The 21,787-nt window shown below is 39.2% G+C and overlaps 1 protein-coding gene across 25 annotated transcripts in view; it reads right to left on the bottom strand.

The window, feature by feature from the left end:
* Positions 1-862: 862 nt before the first annotated feature.
* Positions 863-21,787, bottom strand: part of DTNA (dystrobrevin alpha) — a 303,735-nt gene continuing 282,810 nt past the window's right edge. For 14 of the 25 annotated variants that reach the window (XM_040354139.1, XM_040354136.1, XM_040354135.1 and 11 more), the window contains 5 exons: positions 18,900-19,059; positions 18,406-18,495; positions 11,333-11,501; positions 10,836-10,962; positions 863-5,898 (listed from right to left, as the gene is read on the bottom strand). In XM_040354139.1, the coding sequence (XP_040210073.1) occupies positions 5,863-5,898; positions 10,836-10,962; positions 11,333-11,501; positions 18,406-18,495; positions 18,900-19,059 (582 nt within the window). In that variant the 3' untranslated portion in view covers positions 863-5,862. Of the gene's footprint in view, positions 5,899-7,873; positions 7,922-10,835; positions 10,963-11,332; positions 11,502-18,405; positions 18,496-18,899; positions 19,060-21,787 lie in introns of all 25 variants that reach the window. The other 11 variants (XM_040354138.1, XM_040354142.1, XM_040354150.1 and 8 more) reach the window with 3 other exon arrangements.

Raw genomic sequence — 21,787 nt, 5'->3', positions numbered from 1 at the left:
TATTTTTTGCTGTGTTATTAAACCTCATTATAAATGCATTTAATTTGGGTCCAGTTTCCCTTTTATACAGCTACACAAATTTGGTCACCCCTGCTTTCGCTGGATAGCACTACTTGGTATCCTTACACATGCTGGTTGTGCCCAGGGCTAGCCTGTGCTGGCTACTGTTTTTGTTGTCTGTGTCCATTTCTCCTTAGGCAGAAGTATAACCCAAAAGGTTAAAGATGTCCTGTGTCCCTCCATGGATAAGAAAGAAATCGCATACACAATATATTAAATACGCATATAATGTCATAGGAAGATTTTTGATGAAATTAATGATCTGGTGACAGGGTCTCTCTAAATGACATTCATACTAACATTCTACTACTCAAAACAAATACATTATTATGAATCATTGCACAAATTGCCGGTGGTAACCAACTTTATGGTAGTATCTGTACAAGTGACTTGAGTGAGTTTTTTTTTTTTAAACTGTAAAAGTAATACCCTTAATGAAAACTGCACACCAGATAGAGCAGCAGATCCAGAGAAATAGGCTTCTGAAGTTATTTGCATATCACTGTTCTAGTTACATTAAAACAATCTATAGGGAGGTTCAGAATGCGGCACCACAGTGAGCTTTACAGGAGAAATCAAGATTTGTATAGAACTTCAGCTGTATTTTTCTCTTGTTTGTGCTGACATGCTCTTCTAATACATTTTGATCATGTCTTCAGTTTGAATTGCCCAGGCTTGTGAGGTTTACGTTAAAAAGAGTTCTTTTAAAAAACATTTATAATTTTCAAGTAATATGTTTTTAATTGCCAACTATGCATAGAATTGTTCCAGAAAAAATATTTGTCACACACTCAACCAAAAATGTTTTTAAAAACTTATTTTAATGAAGAAATTATTCCATTCCAAAATATAGACACACAGTAATAACCACTTCAAAACAGATGACCCATGTAAGTTCCAACACACACACACAAAACAATACTTAACAGCAATACAAAATGTTCCATACAATAGTAGTTTTGTTACAATACCAATGGACATCTTCAAATTCTTTAGTGTGTTTGTTTTTATGGTCTTCAAGTGGTCCAGTATAGTATTCTAAAGTTAAAAACATTGGTTTGTAACCTTGAGATTTTCAGATGATATTTTTGGTTCATAAGTCAAAGGCCTGTTCAAGCACCATAGGGTGCTGTTCTGTATATTACAATGAACCCACTTGAATGAAGCAGCCTGATGCTGCCTGTATTTACAAGGTCTATCTACAATAGGAGTGCATCTGTTGCCAAGGCACAGTGGTTGCAGCCATTTTGTCGATGAAGTAATATTCATGGGTACCCTCCTGTGAAGCATAGTGACATAGAGGCAGTTTAATCTATGCAGTCCTTGATAACTTACAGGTTGTATTTTCAGTTAGACTGGCCACATCCAACTTAATTTTTTTCTAGCAGTTGGGCAGTATAAAGGATCCAACTGAGTATCCGTTGAGGGCCCCAGATGTTGATAAAGCTTTATAAGACTCTTAAGTAATCGCTATTAAAGAAATTTTTCCCAGAGTACAGGATAGAAATGAATTACAAAAATTGGCTGCTCGGCATAAACAATTGTTATGCTGCCAAATGTGAAGATGAATACTGTCAGGCCATGAGAGGAATAGGACAGTCTTCACTCAAAAATGGCACAGCTATCTGAAGAAAACCTTTCCCCTTGTAGCATATCCTAATGTATCTGGTAAGCAGAGTGGAGGTGATGAGTCTCCCTGTGGTTTGATGCTTCAAACAATTCTTACAGGCAATTTTTTGTAAAAGACTTGAATTTCTTTGCCTCCTACTATACTTGTTAAATGTATGAACACCTGAACAGTCCTGGTATCCTCATTTTAGCATTCCCATAGTTGCCTTTCTATAGTCATAAGTTGGTTCCATTCACCACAAGAACAAGCCCATTCACTGTAGACCTGTCTAGCATTACGAAAGTCAGAATGACAAAATGCAATTGATGACCATTATCACTACTTGTAGATCTCCTGGTCCCCTAAGAGGTTTTTCTGACAAAGCCCACCATACACAGATAAAGATTATCACGTGGTTAAAACTGATGCCAGCATTATCAAGAAATATTCCTTACAGGTATAAAGCGCCAGTTATTGTGCTGACAGACCTTGGGGGGACTAGCGGTCAGAACGTTGGACCTTTAAGGTTTCACACATCGTATCGAGAAAAAGTACACCTGTATAAAGATAAACTGCCATTCATGATTATTGTATCCTAGGACATATTGGAAAGCCCTCTCACTGAGTAGATGTTTATAAAAGGTGAAAACAGTTCTGCAGAGTCTGATGATTATATGCTAATTGATCAGATTCCTCCACGTGTTTCCACCTTATAGCTGGTCTTTTACCAGTAGCTCCTTTAATTATTAGGGCATTCATTGAATATCAATTCATCTTGCAAAATGACTGCCTCCATTGTGGGTGTGATTATTAGGTGCACACTGAACTGGGGAAATAAAATAAAGGAAAAGTTAAAAACATGAACCTTTTCTATACAACTATTGAGTGACCATGCAAAATTTAAAACAAACAAACAAAAAAAAAAAAAAAAGTACCCTAGGAAAATATCGCAGTGAAGGCCACACAAATCATTTGCATTCCAGTAAATATACTACATTCTAATTATCACTCATTATACATTCTGTGAACACTCAGGCAGCAATATAAGATAGCCTGCTTATCCTTTAATCAAAATCTATTCATATGTAAAACTCCATCATAGGCTACAATAAGTTAAATCAGTAGTTTGAACGGCGTACACATATTTGTACTTCTATTGCCAGCCTCCTTTACTTTAAGCACCCAATAGTTAAACATCCTTCTGGATTCTCTTCTGTCTGTCATAAATGCCTGTTACTTACAGCATAACCAGCGGTGACTTCACAATTTCCAAGTACCATTTCCACCTGTTACTTTGCTCAACTTACTTCTAGGTCATGGGCAAAAAAAAAAAAAAAACACAAAAGAAAAATACATAAAACAGTTGATTTCATGCTCTTATGATAATGATTTTTCTCCACTGTTCAAGAAATTCCAGTATCATTTGGAATGAACACTCTTGTTCAATATAAAAGCATTCTCCTAGTGCCATTGGAAATCCCACCCCTCAATCCATGCACCCCATCTGTAAAAGTGAGCTTCATCATTAATCACACTTTTTCCATCTTCCATAACTCTTCAAAACTTTTAGGGGGGATTTTTTTTTCTCTTATATTCTTATGATGCCTAATTAGACCCATGAGATATTATACATTTAAAAAAGGCAAAAAAAACAGACATACAAGTTAGGCTGTTTTAAATGAATATTAATATTTTACCTGGTTGAATGGTTTGCAAATATTGGCACTATGCTTTAAAACACATAATCTCTGATTATTGTATAGTTCCAAGTACTTCCTGAACATATACCGACATCAGCTAACATACAGCTAGAACAGCTGACTTATACAGCTTCATTCCATAACTTCTATTTGCTTCTAGAAGCGGAAAAAAAAGTATTTGTAATGAAGCTTCATGGCCAGATCTATTGCACGAGGACGTTTTGCATTATTTACAATAGTTGCTGGTCATAAACATGTTGAAGCATTGAGAAAAAGTTTTGGATCCAGTATTAAAGGCATAATATGGGGAGAGGACATTACATCAACTTTATAAAGAAAAAAACACGTTGCTCTGTGTAAACATTAATTCATACAGTAAATACCCTATATAAAAGATTCTCTTGTGTTGGCTTCAGCCATCATCCAGTGATTCCCACTAGCAGAGTTCAGGTACTTTCTGCAATGGTTTCCCAAACATGCCAGCCCTTGTGCTTAGTAATGCTACATCTACGTGCCTCTAATACACATGCAAAAGAACAAATAACCTTTATCTTTCATATGCATTTAAAAAAAAAAAAACATGTACCGAGCCTGTTTCTTAGGCATAAAGGAGTAAACCATTTGACAGTGGCCTGGTAATTCAAGAAAATTAGAGACATCACTAAATTATTAAGTATCTAAAGGAAGGATCATCGTCTTCCTTTCCAATGTACTAAGGGACAACAAGAAGTGAGAATATAGTTTGTTACCCAAGCCTAATGTCATAAGAACCGTTTTTCCTTCATATGTGTTCAATGTATGTCTCAAGCCTCAGTGATGTCACTAATTTGTAGTAGTCATTTTTATGCTGAATATCATCGTAGCCCAGTGAAATGGTGTAAAAGTGTGTATGCAGGAGACAGGTTCATTTTATTAGCAAGCATACAGTAATATGAAACACAAAAGGCCTCAAATGGAAATAAAAGCACACAATAGTACCTAAACTCAAAAGAATATCTTACATGTGCAAATAAAACAAAATAAAAGGAGGCAAAAGCATTGTGAAAATTAAGTCATGAATAAAGTTTCCGTTAGTTTGGGTTATTATGGCACCTGTGGTTTATAAACAGCTTTATCCCTTCGGCCGCCAAAGAAGGGTATGCAGTGCACTGCAAAAACCAAATGAACGCTGCAATACCCCATGGCAGGGAGGGGATGAATAATGACCAACTTAAAACATAGTTCACAGTTTTTATAACATCTGTGTGGATTGCAAAACTAGATTCTAAATCATCTAAAACATTGTATAATCTGTCCGTTTCTTCTGTATATGATTGTATCTCTATTGAAAATGAAAAATATATATATATTTATATAGATATTTACACTAAAAACCTGTATGGCTGATTTATGAGATCTTGAAGGAAACCAATAATACAAAATTATACAATTAGCCCTAAATTAAAACTTTATTTTTTTAATCTTAAATTAACTTTGCACAAGTAAATCTCTATAACTTCTCTAAACTAATAAAAATAATCTTCTAAAATGCATCCAATTATATCCAGTGACTGAAATAGTGTTAAAGCACTGGGTGGAACGGCTTCCTGTAGGGGTTTTAGTGCCTTATTGCCATAAAAAGGTTACAGCAAGATCATATCCAGGATTACAGTCCCATCCCGCCAAAAAGGCGATCGATAAAAAAGTGCTGCCTTTAGGAATAATTAGCTTGGAAATGGCTTTCAGCGCACATTGCAAGTTGAAGTATCCAGGATTCTAGCTGCATTTGTTCCATCAATGCACGTTGATCTAGAAAGCCATTCTTAGAAGGGTTCCCAGCTGTGCCTTTTTGCAGCAAGAAGTTCCATTGAACATTGGCTACCAAAGCAGGAGCGCTGCTTGCCTAGATAATGCTACTAGATAAGTGGCTGAGCAGGTTCAGGTAGAACTAAGGCACTCAGACTTCTAGTAGTAACAGCTGTCGGTGAACAGAAATTCCACAAATCATTGGCTTTTTATGGTCACCACTATGTGGCGGTAGATAGGCTCTCCTCTGATTGTTTGGCCAGTGACAGAGAAGAGATTTGCATACACCTGGCTGATAAATTCAGATGTGTGTGTATGTATGTGTGTAGTCCATGAGCAAGCTATTCTGCAGTGACTTGTCTGAATACTTACTGCCCCCTTCCCCTGGGCAGGGAGGGAGAGATCAGCAATCAGTAAACTTTCTTCTTGGACTTTAATGTATAACTATGCATTTTGTAAACTTGTGTTGAACAGAATGTGCAAATGCTAGTGCCATGTTTTTTTTTTCTTTGCCAGCGAAATTACGGTATACTTTAGGTTAAAAGAACATTTTCTGTATTAACACACACCTACAAACTACAAATTTGAATACAAATGTACTGTGCTACATTCGGTGGGGCTCTGATGTTGATCCTTGTACCAGAAGATGCAGCAGGTAAACCTGCATTATCCATGCCGTTTTGATGGGTGAATATCGACCAGTGCTTCTCAAGCCTTGTGCATCTTCTCTGTACTTCTGGTTATCTATGATAGGCAGCAAACAGCAATGTAAGCATGCTAATTATCAGTCAAAGGATTAAAGTGACATTCAAGGTTTATTTTTTATTTTATTAAAATAACAAACATGTTGTACTTACCTGTCTTGTATAATGATTTTGCACAGAGCAGCCCCAAACGTCCTCTTTTTGGGTCCCCCACTGGCACGCCAGGTCCCTCTACCCTGCCTAATGCCCCCATAGCAATCAGCTTGCTAAGGGGGCACCCAAGCCGCTGCTGTGTGTCCATTCAGACATGGAGCGTGGCTTTGCCCCATCACTGCTCTCTCCTCATTGGTTCACTGCCTGTGATTGACAGTAGCGGGAGCCAATGGCTACTGCTGCTACTTCAGCCAATGAAGAGGGAGAGATTATTAGATGTGGTGACTGCATTAATTTTCTTTTTTTGGGCTGTCTTTCACTTATTTTCACCCGGTGATCTGCCCAGTTTTTTGTTTTTCAAAAGAACAAGCTCTTTTGCAGCTATATCAGTTAAGGGTTTAGACAAACTATTTGCCATTGACAGATTGCTTGACCCCACATCTCTCCATAAAGAGGACCTGTCATGCTCTATTCCTATTACAAGGGATATTTACACTCTTTGTAATAGGAATAAAAGTGATAGAATTAATTAAAAAAAAAAATTAACGGGAAAGTGTAAAAATAATAAAGGAAAGTGCCCCCTTGCCCTCGTGCTCTCAGAAGCGAACGCATACATACGTCATGCACACATATGTAAACGGCGTTCAATCCACACGTGAGGTATCGCCGCAAACAGAGACCTCTGTAACTCTAAACAGGTAACCTGTAAAAAAAAATGTAAGCGATGCCTATGGAGATTTTGAAGTACCGAAGTTTGGCGCAATTTTAAAGTGTGACATGTTAAGTTATCTATTTACTTGGCATAACATAATCTTTCACATTATACAAAAAAAATTGGGCTAACTAGTGTTTTGTTTTTTAAATTCATGAAATTTTTTTCAAATGCGTTTTAAAAATTGCTGCACAAACACTATGATATAAAAAGTTGCAATGACTGCCATTTTATTCCCTAGGGTCTCTGCTAAACAACATATAGCAGAGTGCCAGAATTGGCCCGATATGGAAGTGGTTAAGGGGATTTATAGGTATAGCGCAGGTGTTCTATTAAACTATTATTAGTAAGTAATGGAATTACCTGCACACAAGAGGTGCTTATAAAAGATTTCTATGTGTGTATAATTTTATCTAATCTCTCTACACAGCCATTACCAGGTCATATTATGCATATTGTATAAAAGCAGAATTTTTTTTTTTTTTTTTAGGACTAAATATATCTTTCTAACACTTGCAAGCAAAACATACAACATTGCATCATGCTCAAGGTTTATACACACGGGAGTTTTCACTACACCTCGGGAATTGCTCTTGAGAGTCAACACAATAGAAAAAAAAAACTCTCATTGGTAAGAAATTGTCCTGTTCATAGCAGCTGTAGTTTTAGGTAAAGTAAACTGAAGCTTGAGTGCCCTCTGCTGTTTAAATGAGGGTGGTACAATGCAAAGAACTGTCAAAATTAAGGTTTTCATTTCAATTTCCTTCCTTTCCTTGTAGCACAAAACTGACAAGCAGTACATATGGTAATCACTTAAACCATTAATCTATCATTCAGCCTGACAAAAAAAGCAAGTGTACGCCTGCACTTTATACATCCACAGCTGTGCAAAGCATATCGTATAAAATGTGAAAACATCTGTGAAAAAAGGGCAACCAAAGACTGGTGACAAAAATAGAAGGAATCTTTTTTTCTGACTTTCTGGTCACCTCTTCATTACAGTAAATGTAATAAAGAAGTTAACAAATGGGACAGGAGCACGTGCATTTATCTGCTAGAGACTAACCCCTACAATTCAGTGACCCTGGGTTTATGCAGCAACATGATAGTTTTAATACAGTTATAAAAATGCCCTGTAAGTAATACTTACTTAAGAGGGGAAGGTAAAAGAACAATGCATTCAGCCTTGCAAACTGACCTGCAAGTGGAAAACAGTAAAGTGTTACTACCACTTGTTTCCGTTAAACATGGTGGGGCAATCAAGACGAGGTGCTACTTATAGTAGGCCAATGAAATAACTTCTTGCCACCTGACTGTTAAGGGCAACACCTCTTGGGGTCCAATCCTGTTTGCACAACTGAGTCTGACTACGGAAAGTATTAGAATGTAAATTGTTGAAGATTTTGATGGGGGTATATATTTTGTTCGGTCAAGATTATTAGTCATGGTCATAAAAATAGCACCGTTTCTGAAAGGTGCCTTTGGCAGCAACTTTCAAAGAAATACAAAGCTCAGCACAGACATTTTCAGACATCTATGCAGGGCCATATCTACTGTAGTATTTGTCCATAAAGTCCCAAAACAGGTCCTAAAGTGGAACTAAACCCTCCTGTCCTTTTCAGCCAAGGAAGCTGCCATCTTGGTTGATTTTCAACTGCCATGATGCTGCACATGTGATCAGTTATTACACCAGGCATTTGATGGTTGGACAGTTTGGTTAAAAGCACAGGCAAATGTGACAGTTATCAATCCTGGGGTGCCGGGAATATACCTTTTTTTTTTTTAAATGTTAAATTGATGGGTTTAGTTCCGCTTTCAGTATCAAAGCAACTGAAGTAATATGTGGCATTATTACTTAGGCTAGGTTCACACCACGATTTTTACATCCGATAATCGGACCGTTAAATCGTATATGACAAAATCGTATGTAATCGTATGTCAAAATTTTCACTAAAAAATCGGATCCTGATTTTAAATGATGTCTGGGAAAAAGAAGATTTTTGAAGTTATGGATATTCAGGGGAACCCCGCCATCAATTTAAAACAAAAATGACGTGCGGTTCCCCCTAAATATCCATAACCAGACCCTTCAGGTCTGGTATGGATATTCAGGGGAACCCCGCCGTCAATTTAAAACAAAAATGACGTGCGGTTCCCCCTAAATATCCATAACCAGACCCGTTATCCGAGCACGTTGACCTGGCCGGCCGCAGAGGGGGGGGACAGAGTGCGCCCCCCCCCCTCTCCTGAACCGCACCAGGCCACATGCCCTCAACATGGGGAGGATGTCCCCATGTTGATGGGGACAAGGGTCTCATCCCCACAACCCTTGCCCGGTGGTTGTGGGGGTATGCAGGCGGGAGGTTTATCAGAATCTGGAAGACCCCTTTAACAAAGGGGACCCCCAGATCCTGACCCCCCCCCTGTGTGAAATGGTAATGGGGTACACTGTACCTCTACCATTTCACGAAGGAAGTGTAAAGTATTGTAAAAAAAAAAACACACTGACACCTTAGAATAAAGTCCTTTATTAAAAAAAAAAAAAAAAAAAACACTCGTTCCCGGCTTCCAGCGTTGTCCTGATCCTGCGAGGGCTGATCTCCCGCGATGAGAAGATCCTGCGACGGCCGGGTGTTCTCCGATCCAGCGCTGAGAAGATCCATCCGGAGCACAGCATCCCCGACCTCCTCATCGCCGGACACAGCCCAGCGGAATGACGCGCTGGAGCTGTGACATTACTTATATAGAGCAGGCAGGGACACCCGTCACGTGACCCCTGCCCCCTCTGACGTACCCTCTGGTACGTCACTGACGAAGCCCAATGTCTTTCCTCTTCTTGGGCTTCCCCAGTGATAGCAGAGGGTACGTCAGAGGGGGCGGGGTCACGTGACGGGTGTCCCTGCCTGCTCTATATAAGTAATGTCACAGCTCCAGCGCGTCATTCCGCTGGGCTGTGTCCGGCGATGAGGAGGTCGGGGATGCTGCGCTCCGGATGGATCTTCTCAGCGCTGGATCGGAGAACACCCTGCCGTCGCAGGATCTTCTCATCGTGGGAGATCAGCCCTCGCAGGATCAGGACAACGCTGGAAGCCGGGAACGAGTGTTTTTTTTTTTAATAAAGGACTTTATTCTAAGGTGTCAGTGTGTTTTTTTACAATACTTTACACTTCCTTCGTGAAATGGTAGAGGTACAGTGTACCCCATTACCATTTCACACAGGGGGGGGGGGGGTCAGGATCTGGGGGTCCCCTTTGTTAAAGGGGTCTTCCAGATTCTGATAAACCTCCCGCCCGCATACCCCCACAACCACCGGGCAAGGGTTGTGGGGATGAGACCCTTGTCCCCATCAACATGGGGACATCCTCCCCATGTTGAGGGCATGTGGCCTGGTGCGGTTCAGGAGAGGGGGGGGGGGCCCGCACTCTGTCCCCCCCTCTTTTCTGCGGCCGGCCAGGTCAACGTGCTCGGGTAATGGGTCTGGTTATGGATATTTAGGGGGAACCGCACGTCATTTTTGTTTTAAATTGACGGCGGGGTTCCCCTGAATATCCATACCAGACCTAAAGGGTCTGGTTATTGAATTTGCGGGGACCTCCGTTCGGGTTCGCTCAACCCTAGTAATAAAAAATCGGGTACGATTTATCGCACAGTCATCCGATTTAGTACGATTTAGATTGACCACAATATAAAAAAAATCGGACACGATTTTTAATACGATTTCAAATCAGGACCAAAAATCGTGGTCAAACACGATTTTTGATGCGATTTTAAATCGTATCAAATCTGATGCGGATCAAATCGGATGCACTTGGGGACCTAAATTAATGAATGGAAGTGAATGGATACTTTTGCCATACAGATTTGTACGATTTTAAAGCTAAAATCGTGAGAACAAGTAGGATGACAAAATCGTGGTGTGAATGCACCCTTATAGTTACCAGATCAAATTTTCCCTTTCATTTTAAAACTGTCACTATTCCAGGGCAGAGCTGAATTAATTATGATCTAGAGGGCAGTGCACAAACACTTTGATAAATGAGGTTCAGAATGTATTAGTTTCAGGGTTAAGACATATAGTCTACCAGGCCAATGGGTGGGATCTAATTCTTTACCTGGTAAGCTTCATCCTGTAACTTCTGTTTCAGATACTCTTCCATTTTCAGCTCATTTTCTAGTTGGCGTACAGAGTCATTCTCATAGGTTTCATCATCCTGCCTGTTATATGGGTCTTCAGTCCCCCTTCAAAGAGGCACAAGGACTCAGAAAGACTCTAATACAGCTATGTTATAAAAGCAACTATAAATATATATCAGGCAGCTCAGAGTATTTAACATGCAGGTATCTAACTGCTGCATTATCCCTATAGGGCGTCACATCGATTCTCTTGTATGGGATCAGTACCAAGTAATGTTTTCAAAGATACCTCTCATTTTACAGCAATAAAAAGAAAAAAAAAGTAGGAGACACCCCTAGCAAGTCCATGCATTGCTTTTAGTGTTTCAGAAGCCTTATATGACTGAAAAAAAAATTATATATATATATATATATATATATATAACAAATACAATTTCACTCATAAATCTGCATTATGACTCATAGGCATACATACATGTCAGCGCGAATATTGCCAGTAGCAGAATTATTATGGTTGTATGCTGGTTTTCTGGCATGGATCTGGGCAAGAAAGGCTTTCTCTGAAGTTGGGGATGGAACCAGATCATCAAAGTGAACCCTTCCATAGTCTGTCTCCACACTGCTTTCTCCCTCATTCCCCACATCTAGAAGTTGAGAAAAAAAAAAAAACACAACACATTTTGATATTTCTATGGGAAGACTCTGAAAGAAAAACTCATTTGCTAAAACAATTTTATAATCATATAGAATTCTGAAATATACAAATCATTTTGTAATTGAATATTAACAAAAATGACTTCAATTTCTGCATGACACTTCTTTAACAGATAGCAACTTGAGGCGTTTTATATACTGTATGTACATAAACTCCCTGAGATATATTTTATTTCCCGACTGGTTAATTGCTCTACAAGTCATTTTATAGACACACAATTTTTTTCTAAAGTAAAGATGTTTCTCGCCTAAAAAGGATGTTGTGTTAACAGTCTATAATCCCACTGTTGTCACCAGAATGTGCCGATTGGGCTCTCACAGAAAGTGATTGCAACTGGGGACAGTTAACAGAGAGCAGTTGAAAGGTCTCCTAATCTTTGTATAGATGTTGGTAGGTTTGACAAAATAAAGCGGGACAGAGTTAAAAAATGTATTTCTAGCCTATAGCCCCTGGGCATAATTTCTTTTACCCACGCAGCTGAGATTCTTTTAGTCCAGGAGGTCACAAAGGCTAACAGTCTCTCCATGGTGACTTGCTCACAAGTATGAAAATTTTAGGGCATCCAAGATTTGTGATGGAACTAAATTTCCGGACTTGACGCTCTGGGAGAAACTAAAGGAATTTTTTCAGAGGTAGGAGTTTTTCAGCCTGAAGTTACTATTTCTATAACTGGGGCAAAATTGTACTCTTACCATCCATGACATGCTCGATAAGGTTGTCAAGGGAGGTACCAACACAAAGGCTATATGCTGTGCACTGGTAAAGTCAAGGTATCCATGATAAACAAGTAGATACATTTGAGGATGATGAACAAACAAATAAAACTTGTTTCCATAAAAAAACATGAAGTAAACCTTATTACGTGGCCATAGATAAATCACACAGACCAGACAAATTCATAGACACAGTCTAATTTAAATGGTAAAAGCCCAAGTCTCATCCAGCCTCGAACACAAAATGGAGGGCCCAGCACTTGTGATGGAAACGACTCAAGGTTCACGTAACAGCTGGAAGGCTCGCTGAGATCAGTGGTTTGTGTCCTGCAGGGAAAGCACACCTTAGTGTGGTGTGTAGTAAAGCTGTAGCCCACCAAGAAGATGGCCGCTTACAGGATGGAGACAATAATGCGGCAGGTCAAGGGAGATGACATGGCCAATCCGGCGGCCCGTTTCGGAGGAAGTGGAGGGACCCGGGGTGCTCTCTCTCCAATCAGATAACGCTTTTCAAAGCTCCTGGCTTAATTTACATAATTCTAGGCACAGGCATGTTATATTGGTGTAGCTTGGGTCAATGTTACTATGTATAATAAGACATACCTACCTGGCGTTGCCACTGGAAGTTTAAATTTATGAAAATAGACACCACTACTCCAATGATCTCCACTTGTTTCCAGGTCACATGCTGCACAGCTGGCTTGATGTCTTGTGAATACAGGAGGCCAGCCACTCAGCACAGATGCCTTTCAAAGAATACTTTGCATTTTCTGAATGAATGCAAAGGCTTCTCTGAGGTGGAGTGTGTGATGTCATTGCCCCATCTCTCCACCGATTCCAATTAGAGAACACCATCATACCCAATAAAAAGGGTGTGATGTAGGAGTGCGGAAGCGTTTATTATCTTTTTCAAATATTTTAGACACCCTCTCAATGTCAGTTTTTCTAATTGTATTAAGATTTCCAGATGACAAGATTTCACCATCTGACAACTAACATATTTAATGAAATTATGATGGTATATAGTTCATGCATATACTTCTTAGGAGATGTAATGTGTCTAATATGCCCTCTGGACATCATAGCAAATAAAATGTTTTTTTATCGAAAAGATTATTTTTCTCTAATACAATTGTGTAATTTTGTGTAAAACCTTTTTTATTATTGAATCATATCAATAATTATGGAAACTGTATGAAACTTAAATCTGTATAGTTCAAAAACCAGACTCGCAGGTGTGTATTGTGGAATCACATACCAGACAGGCAGTTTACGATCTGATTCCATTAGACAAATTTGACTTCATGGAGGTTTTATGATTGCCATTAACAGATCCTGCTAATGGGGTTTAATGACACTGCGCCTGTATCCCATCATAGATGCTGCAAACTGGAGTGTATTCTTTTATCAAATGTGTTAAAGCGGTGGTTCACCCTCCTTAACAACAGTATAGCATTAAATTTGGCATAGTAGCGCGAGCTACATATGCCTGTCTGTATTTTTTTATCCCCGTACTCACAGTGCTATTGTACATTGAAGATTCCGTCTGCCGCGGGGAATGGGCGTTCCTATGGAGAGGGAGGATGATTGACGGCCGGCTCTGGCACGTCACGCTCCCCGAAGAGAGCCGGAGTAGGTCTCGGCTCTTCACGGCGCCTGCGCACAGGCTATGCGCAGGCGCCGTGAAGAGCCAAGCCTATTTCGGCTATTTCCGGAGAAGCGTGACGTGCCAGGGCCGGCCGTCAATCACCTTCTCTCTCCATAGGAACGCCCATTCCCCGGAATCTTCAATGTACAATAGCACTGTGAGTACGGGGATAAAAAAATACAGACAGGCATACTGTAGCTCGCGCTACTATGCCGAATTTAATGCTAGATGAAAAAAAAATATATATTTTTTTTATATATAGGGTGAACCCCCACTTTAAATCCCATGAATGCCTAGCCCAAGACAAGATATTTAAAATGAACCATTTTCTTCACTGCACATTTTGGAGAAAGGAGGGGAAAAAGGAGAACAAATTCCCATTCTGCTCAATCAGCTTGGGGTTAAATGAGGCCTCATTATTCTCACAGATGTAGATAAGGATTCCCTTATTACCACAATGAAGATGGTGATAATAAAGACTTACCACTGCATTCAGAAACCAGTTTTGGAAGGACATAAGAAGTCAAGCATGAATTACTTCAGAAGAACGAAGGGTGTCACAGAATCTTGCCAAGATTTTGCAGTGTGTGTATAGTACTTTCACAAATAGATTTCTTAATGGTTAACAAAACTGGAGATTCCCTTCAGGCTGGGTTCACACCTCCGACAGATGCGGCTCACAGCAGGGGTCCTGTGCGTCCCCGTTCTTCGTTTCAGGGACAAATATTTTTGCCTGAATTTGGACCTGAAACTGAGCCAAAGACGCACAAGCACTCCTGTGCAATCCGCTCTGCAGCCGCAACAGAGATATGTGTACTGGCTCCATAGAGAGAAATCCACATCCAATTCGCATTGATGTGAACTCAGCCTCAATGTATAAATAGAGCTTCCAGATTGTGCATCTTGATAATAAGCTCACAACTGGAATAGGTAAAGCATTGCAAATGAGTTATTAGCCATTATTTTTGTGCTTTTCCCTTTATTTGGGTACCCTTTGGATAGTGCCCAGGCAGGAGCTGAAACCAGGAACCAAGTACCATAGAATATCTATTAATATATAAATGTAATATTACTATTGCTGTCACCTTATGTGTAGGTCATGACAAAATAAAAAAAATAAAAAGCATATTATTTCACTATGTTTTATTCATTTAACCCCTTCTCTGGCAAAACAATTTTTTTTTTTTTTTTACATGTTAAAGTGCACATTTCAGGCCTGAAAAAAAACATCAAAATATATATTTTCTGAATGTCAAGACCCTGTAAAATAAAATAAAACGGCAGCAGTTGACACAATATTTGTGTTAGCTGTTTATCAAATCTATATTTTTAGTAAAAGATGCATTCAAATAAATTTTATAGCACAAACATAGTATAATACACTTTTTTGTAAGACATAAAAGATGAGGTTGTGTTGCGCAAATAGATAAGTACTTGATATGTCAAGCCTCAAAATTGTGCACGAATGGGAAATTGTGAAAAAGTAGGATACCCAAGATGGTCCTTAGATGACACTTTAACCCTTTTGCTGACAGGCTCTGTTCTGGAATTTTAACCTCAGGTGGCCGGATATGTTTTGTCGTTTTTCAATAATTTTATGTTTTACTATTTCTACTTACAGCTTTGAAAGTTTGTGAAAGTCCCCCCCCCCAAATCATAATTTCTGAACGCACACTACCTATTGAGTTCTTAAATAACAAATGTGTAAATATTAAATTGTGTATTTTTGCAAAATGGTGAACGTTGAATGCATTACTGTAAACATCTGATGGTTGGCTGCATACCTATGCATTGTGATAACGTCTAGTCTGCAGTGCTGTGTGTGATCTGCATTGGTGTGCATTGCAATACAATGAAGGCATACTTTTTTTCGCAGTAATTTAAAACATGTGGCTATACATTGCACCACACAGGGTTCAGTGAATGTACTTTTAAAAAAACACAAGCACTGCAATATGCTGTAACATGCACTGTACTAGCGCATCACATACCTGCATCAGTGTGCATGATTATGCGCACCATAACAAATGCACACTGGTGTGAATGAGCCCTTAGCGTGTTGGTGCACCAGCACATATAACATGCGCCATCACAATGTAGTGGGGCTATTAAATTTTTGTTTGGGTGTATTTTCATTTTTTAAACTTAAAAGTGTTACTAAACCCACAACATTAAAATTACTCTGTATATGCAGTAAAGCATGCTTGTTATATACTCACTGTGAAACTTAAGGGGTTAATCCTTTGTATTGTGTATAAAGGCTGTTTGATCCTGTCTCTCTGAACCTTCTTTTTCTTCAACTGTCTTTAAAAAATAACCTGATATTTACAGAGCCAGGGGACGGGCTGCACATGCTCAGTTTGGTGTGTATTGCAAGACGTTTTTTTTTTGTCTTGGGAGTGTGCATGTGATCAGCACAGGGTCTATCAGTACTGTCCAGACTGTTCAGACATAGGATCAGGGAAGAATGAAAACCCCTCCTACAAGCTTTACTAGGAACGAATAGAAGTCACAAGGCTGCTATATACTGCTGAGAAAAGGTATTTATTGGTTTATATTTACTAAAATAATTGCATTTCCATGTTCTGTGTACGATCAGATATGGTGAATGCAAGTTCTGAGTTTAGTAACACTTTTAGTTACTAAACTATTAAACTTTAAAGCCACCTGAATCACTTCTACTAGAAAGCTGGCTGAAAAATTAGCAGCCAGGGGTTCATTGGTTGGTGCTGCTGCTTATGTAATACTTGGGATAAAGACCCTGTAAGTACAGATCAATACCTTCAATGTTTCTTATAATCTGTCTCGTGCTACAGTCTTCACCTAACCCCAAAAGTGAAAACAAAATCACCCAACATTAATTGTAAGAGGAGCTGCCTTGGACTGCCTGGAGGGGGTCGCACAATGGAGGTAATTTACTGAAACTGTGAACGAAGCCTTGATAGGAATTTTGTAAATTACAGTATGTTGTGTTTGTATTCGCTAACAATAATTAAAGTATTTTTAGTAAAAATAGAAATTTTATAAACATGGGTTTGGGGATCTTTGACAAACTCTGAAAGCTGTAAAAATTGAAAAATTGCACAAATGGTTTGGCCACCCGAGTTTAAAAGTGAAGCACAGGGCCTGGCAGCGAAAGGGTTCTTAATGCACTCTCACAGCTGTATATTTAAGGTGAAATTGTGGCGCTTTCACATTTATGGAGAAATATAAAGTGCTCTGCAATTGTATTTCTTTTGTGTGCCTTTGAACTCTGTATTTAGGCAGCGCTTTTAAAGCTTTTTATTTGTATTTTTAAGTCAAAGAAAGACTGATGAAGGTTTATAACTTAAACCTTCTTCTTGATTTATACTGGCGACTGCCCAGTCACTTCTGATGCCTATGATTACGCAATAGTCAGCATGAATCCTCCTTACCTGCAACATCCTGTCACCTAACAATAGGCTATACATATTTCACCGATTATCAGGCTCACGGCCTCAGTGCATCTGCTCCCTTACTTTCCCTGCTGCTTAAAGGACAAGTTCACTTTTTAAAATAATAAATAAAAAATACATGCACATTTTATTGCAGGTAAAAAGTGCATTAATTATTTCTTAGAAGCCTGTAAAGCATTGCACCTGCCATCAGAAGATCACGGGTGCAATCGCAGGCTCTTGCAGACTGACAGTGTATCTGCTTGATCGTAGCTCGTACACACTAGCGCCTTGGTAGTACATTGAGAACTACTTAACAAAGGATGTCGGTACTTGTAAATCGATCATTCATTCACAGATCTCTGGGAGGGCGGAGCACCGCATGGCCATGTTCTTTTCAAATTGTGGCAGCGGGTGCAGGGGAAGATCCCTTTCCCGCTGCAATGAGGGAGGAGGAAGGGGGGAGAGGCGCGCATCGGTAAAAGGCTGCAGGAGTGGGAATATGTTACATGTTCCACCCTAAAAATAACATGCCCCCAAAGATGAACTTGACCTTCAAAACACATTTTGTTCTTGTTTACTTATTGTGCCGGTTAGAGTCTTTGTCACATAGCTTGAATACACACGGATTATTCAGGTGCGCATTAACTGTACTAAATCCAACACGTGAGGAGAACTCCGGGAAGACTAAAAAGGATGGTAATGCAGTTAAATAAGGTCAACATAAAGGCCCCAGTGCACGGGCATTAGACTAAGAAGAATATTAAAATGCAACATACTTTCAGGTTCTTCTGAGTTGCTTTACTTTGCCTTTAAAGTTCCTTCTAGGCACAGTTTGGTTTATGAATTTTACATTGTTTTGGAGGGAAAGAACAGCAGTTCAAAGGCAAACAAAGGCCACCGCACAAAAACCCGAATGATGGAGTTTCCATTGTTCAGATATGGAGGACCCCCCCTTCCCCCACCCATACTAAGTGGTAATCCCAACAAACAGAATTTCCACCTTTAAATCTATTCCATTAAAGACAGTTTAAGAGTGCAGAGACATCTTCTCACCCGATTTCAGCTCCTTCACCAGAGAAGACATAGTATTAGTGATGGAGTCAGCCGCCACTAACAAGTCATTCCTCAGATTTCTTCTCGCACCTGCCAGATCAAAGTAATAGCATTAGGCAATGTGACCCAAAACAGCCTACATTTACATTTTTGGTACATTTGTATATCATATTAAATTTTGTTACATCTGAGGATAAATTCAGACAGGTCAGGGAAGTCTGAGCCTTTTGGGTAAAGTTCCGCTTTAAGGACATTTTGACGGATTAGCAGCTCTTTATATTCAATGCAGCACATGTTGAGATACAACTGTGCCACAAAAAATCTAATGAGCCCCAAGTAAACTTCAAATTACAGATTTATTAATTATTATTTAAAGCAGACTAGTTAGAAATTGGAATACTAATTCCTATAAATACACAAGCAACTAATAGATCTATAGCATATACAATATTACATGCGTCAATGTCTAAACATTGATCATTGGTTAGCCATACCCTGAGCAAATGCTTCCTGCACATCACCGCCAACACCAGTCAGGGAGTCCTGAGGAGTGTGAGTAGGGGTGGAACAGGCAGATGCGGATCTAATAGGCATTGGGATAGGCCGGCTGATGGTGTGACTGGGAGAAGAGCGAGGGGAACCTGCCCCCTGAGTCTGAAAAGTAAATCAGAGTTAGTCAGCAGGGTAATCATTTAATGCAGTAAATATAATTATTATTTATGTAAACAGAAAAATCTTTATCAGATTAAACATCAAGTTGATTGAAGTAAAAATAGCAGCCATGGAGCCCAAAAAGACAGTCCAACACTCTCGGGCTCCACGATGAGTTATGTGGGTAAAAATAGTGCTTGCCAAAACATATGGGTAAAATCTATGCACATGACATTTGACAGGCTCTATAGGATTGCTATAAAACAATTACAAGCGACCGCTAGTTACAAACATCTGACTTACAAACGACTCTTACTTAAAAACAGAGGGAGACAACAGGAAGTGAGAGGAAATCTACCCTTGGGAAGGGAAATTCACTCCTGTAAGAGTTATTATGGGAAAAAGGTGTCTCCACTGATGCTTTATCACCAAGGTTTGTTTCCACAACAACCCAAAATTGTCTAAATCCAATTGTCATTGGAACAGAAAGTGAGGTGAAATCTTCTGAACAGGGGCATAGACAGCAAAACAAACGTTACAGGGGTGTGAAAACCCTTCCCTATGCTATCCAAAAAGCTTAAAAATAGTTTTTTTGGCTGGAACTACACTTAATTTTTTTTACCTGTTCTGACTTACAAACAGACCCAACTTAGGAACAAACCTACAGACCCCATCTTGTTTGTAACCCGGGGACTGCCTGTAATAGTTTCAATCACTAGATGAACTGGTTTGATGATGCAAAATAAAGAGACAGGGGGCACCATCACATATAATTATGGCCTATAACATTCCTTTCTGGAAAAAGGTCACTTTTTGCTCATTCCATTAGGGATAATGCTGGGCGATTCCCCCACCCATAGTGTTCCTGGAAAATACAGATTTATTCCAGCAGAGTTTAAGTGTTAGAATTCATGTACACGGGACGTTTTTACAACCTCTCCTGAATAATTTACCTTGACAGATAGCAACCCATGTTTAAAACATCAGTTTTGCCACGTTTACATGCCACGTTTGCCTTTAGAAGCATTTTTTGTTTTTCAAAATGGCCATAAATGAAAAAACGCCTGTAAACGAAAAGTGGCTAAACGTGAGTTACCACGTTTAACCGCGTTTAGAATCGGTTGGTGCTTGAAATATCTCAAACTCAGCTTCTGAACCCATTTTTTGCGTTCCAAAAAAAGCCTCTAAACTCAACTGCCTAGAAACTAACGTAAAACGACCCTGTGTACATGTACTGATAAGATAACAGAGGAGAGTTCAGGAGCAGTTGAAAAAAATGCCCAACTTTTCCTCAACGTTCGTTTACGAGCAGCAGTGTACATGAGGCCTTATAGTTGTAAACATGTGTGATTTGAACAGGAATACAATCATGTTAGAAAGATTCTACATGGGACTAGATTTTTTTCTGCACAAAAAGCATACAAGTGATGGGATATCTTTCTCATAGTAAAGTAAACCATTCATAATAGAAATATACAAGCTGCCATTGTTGACCTTTTGCTGGTTCCATGGCTACCATCGCTCCAATGTGTTTACTACTTTTTCACTGACCTATAACAAGCCTGGGAACAGTTGGGTCAGACATTTTGACCTGCAGGCTTCTTCTTGGTAAGACACTAGCAACTTGTCAAAAAGAGTCACGGATGGAAGCTCCTGTATTTCTATCACCACAGGTTACCTTGATCATATAAAAAGGTAAAACATTTGTCCAGGCCCTTTTTATTATGATTTGTTTAATGATTCTGTTTACAAACCAATTAAAAGGGTTCAATGGTAAAGCTGTAACAGATCTGTTACTGCACAGAGGGGTAAAATATAAGGGTACCCTCTTTCCTACAACTTTATTTGTAAACCATTGGAGGCCCTCCGGAACAATATCAGATTCATCTGGCAATACAACAGGTCAGTACGGAGATCAATGGTCTAAGTCTTGTGAAAACCAGGGAGCATACAGGCAGAAGGTTGGTAAAAATATTACATTTTTAACATGGCCTGGGTTTCAAAACGTTGGAAACACTAGTCGCAAATGGATTCATGTGACTGTTTTATTTATGTATTTGCAACCCTGTACAATCAGCTATAACATATTTGCAAAAGTTCTGAGACATATTTACCACTGAAGATAAGATGAATTTTACTCCAAACAGGGGTACAGTTGTAAAGTAGTAAGGGGCAGGTTTCATTCTATCACAGTGCTCTTTTAGAGCAGCAAAGGAGGAATTTATGAATCAAGTGAATCTATTGCACTACATTTGTTTAGTATTGCCTTCCTGCGTGAACAGAACTGATAAATGTCCCCCAACTGAGTCTAATGCATATCTCAGTATATAAGCTCTTAAATTCTTGCTTTGAAGTTTTCTATGCCCTTAAAAGTGATTTTCAATTGTACCAAATCTAAGTCTTAACCAGCAAAGCAGTGCTCAAAGCAATGATTATGTGGTATCTGCCGAAACCCATAGCAATTGATCGCATTCCTACTTACTGTAGTCTGAGCAATCAAGAAATTAGCTTTAATTGGTTGCTATGGGTCTGAGCTTGGATAGTCATTTTTTTTTTTGCACCGCTTTACTTGACAATTCACTACATGTTTTAATTACATTAAACGGTTTATATTTGCTATTGTGAGATAATAAAGAACCATTTACAATGATTATTGTGCATAATGTGAAAAAAATGAATAAGGCTCAATGTAACATGTAAAATAACCTGCATTGCATAGCTAAAGAGGTTG

Source organism: Rana temporaria, chromosome 5 (assembly GCF_905171775.1).
Source record: "Rana temporaria chromosome 5, aRanTem1.1, whole genome shotgun sequence".
NCBI lineage: Eukaryota > Metazoa > Chordata > Amphibia > Anura > Ranidae > Rana > Rana temporaria.
The sequence above is the reverse complement of the archived record's forward strand: the minus strand, read 5'-3'. Positions and strand labels throughout refer to the sequence as shown.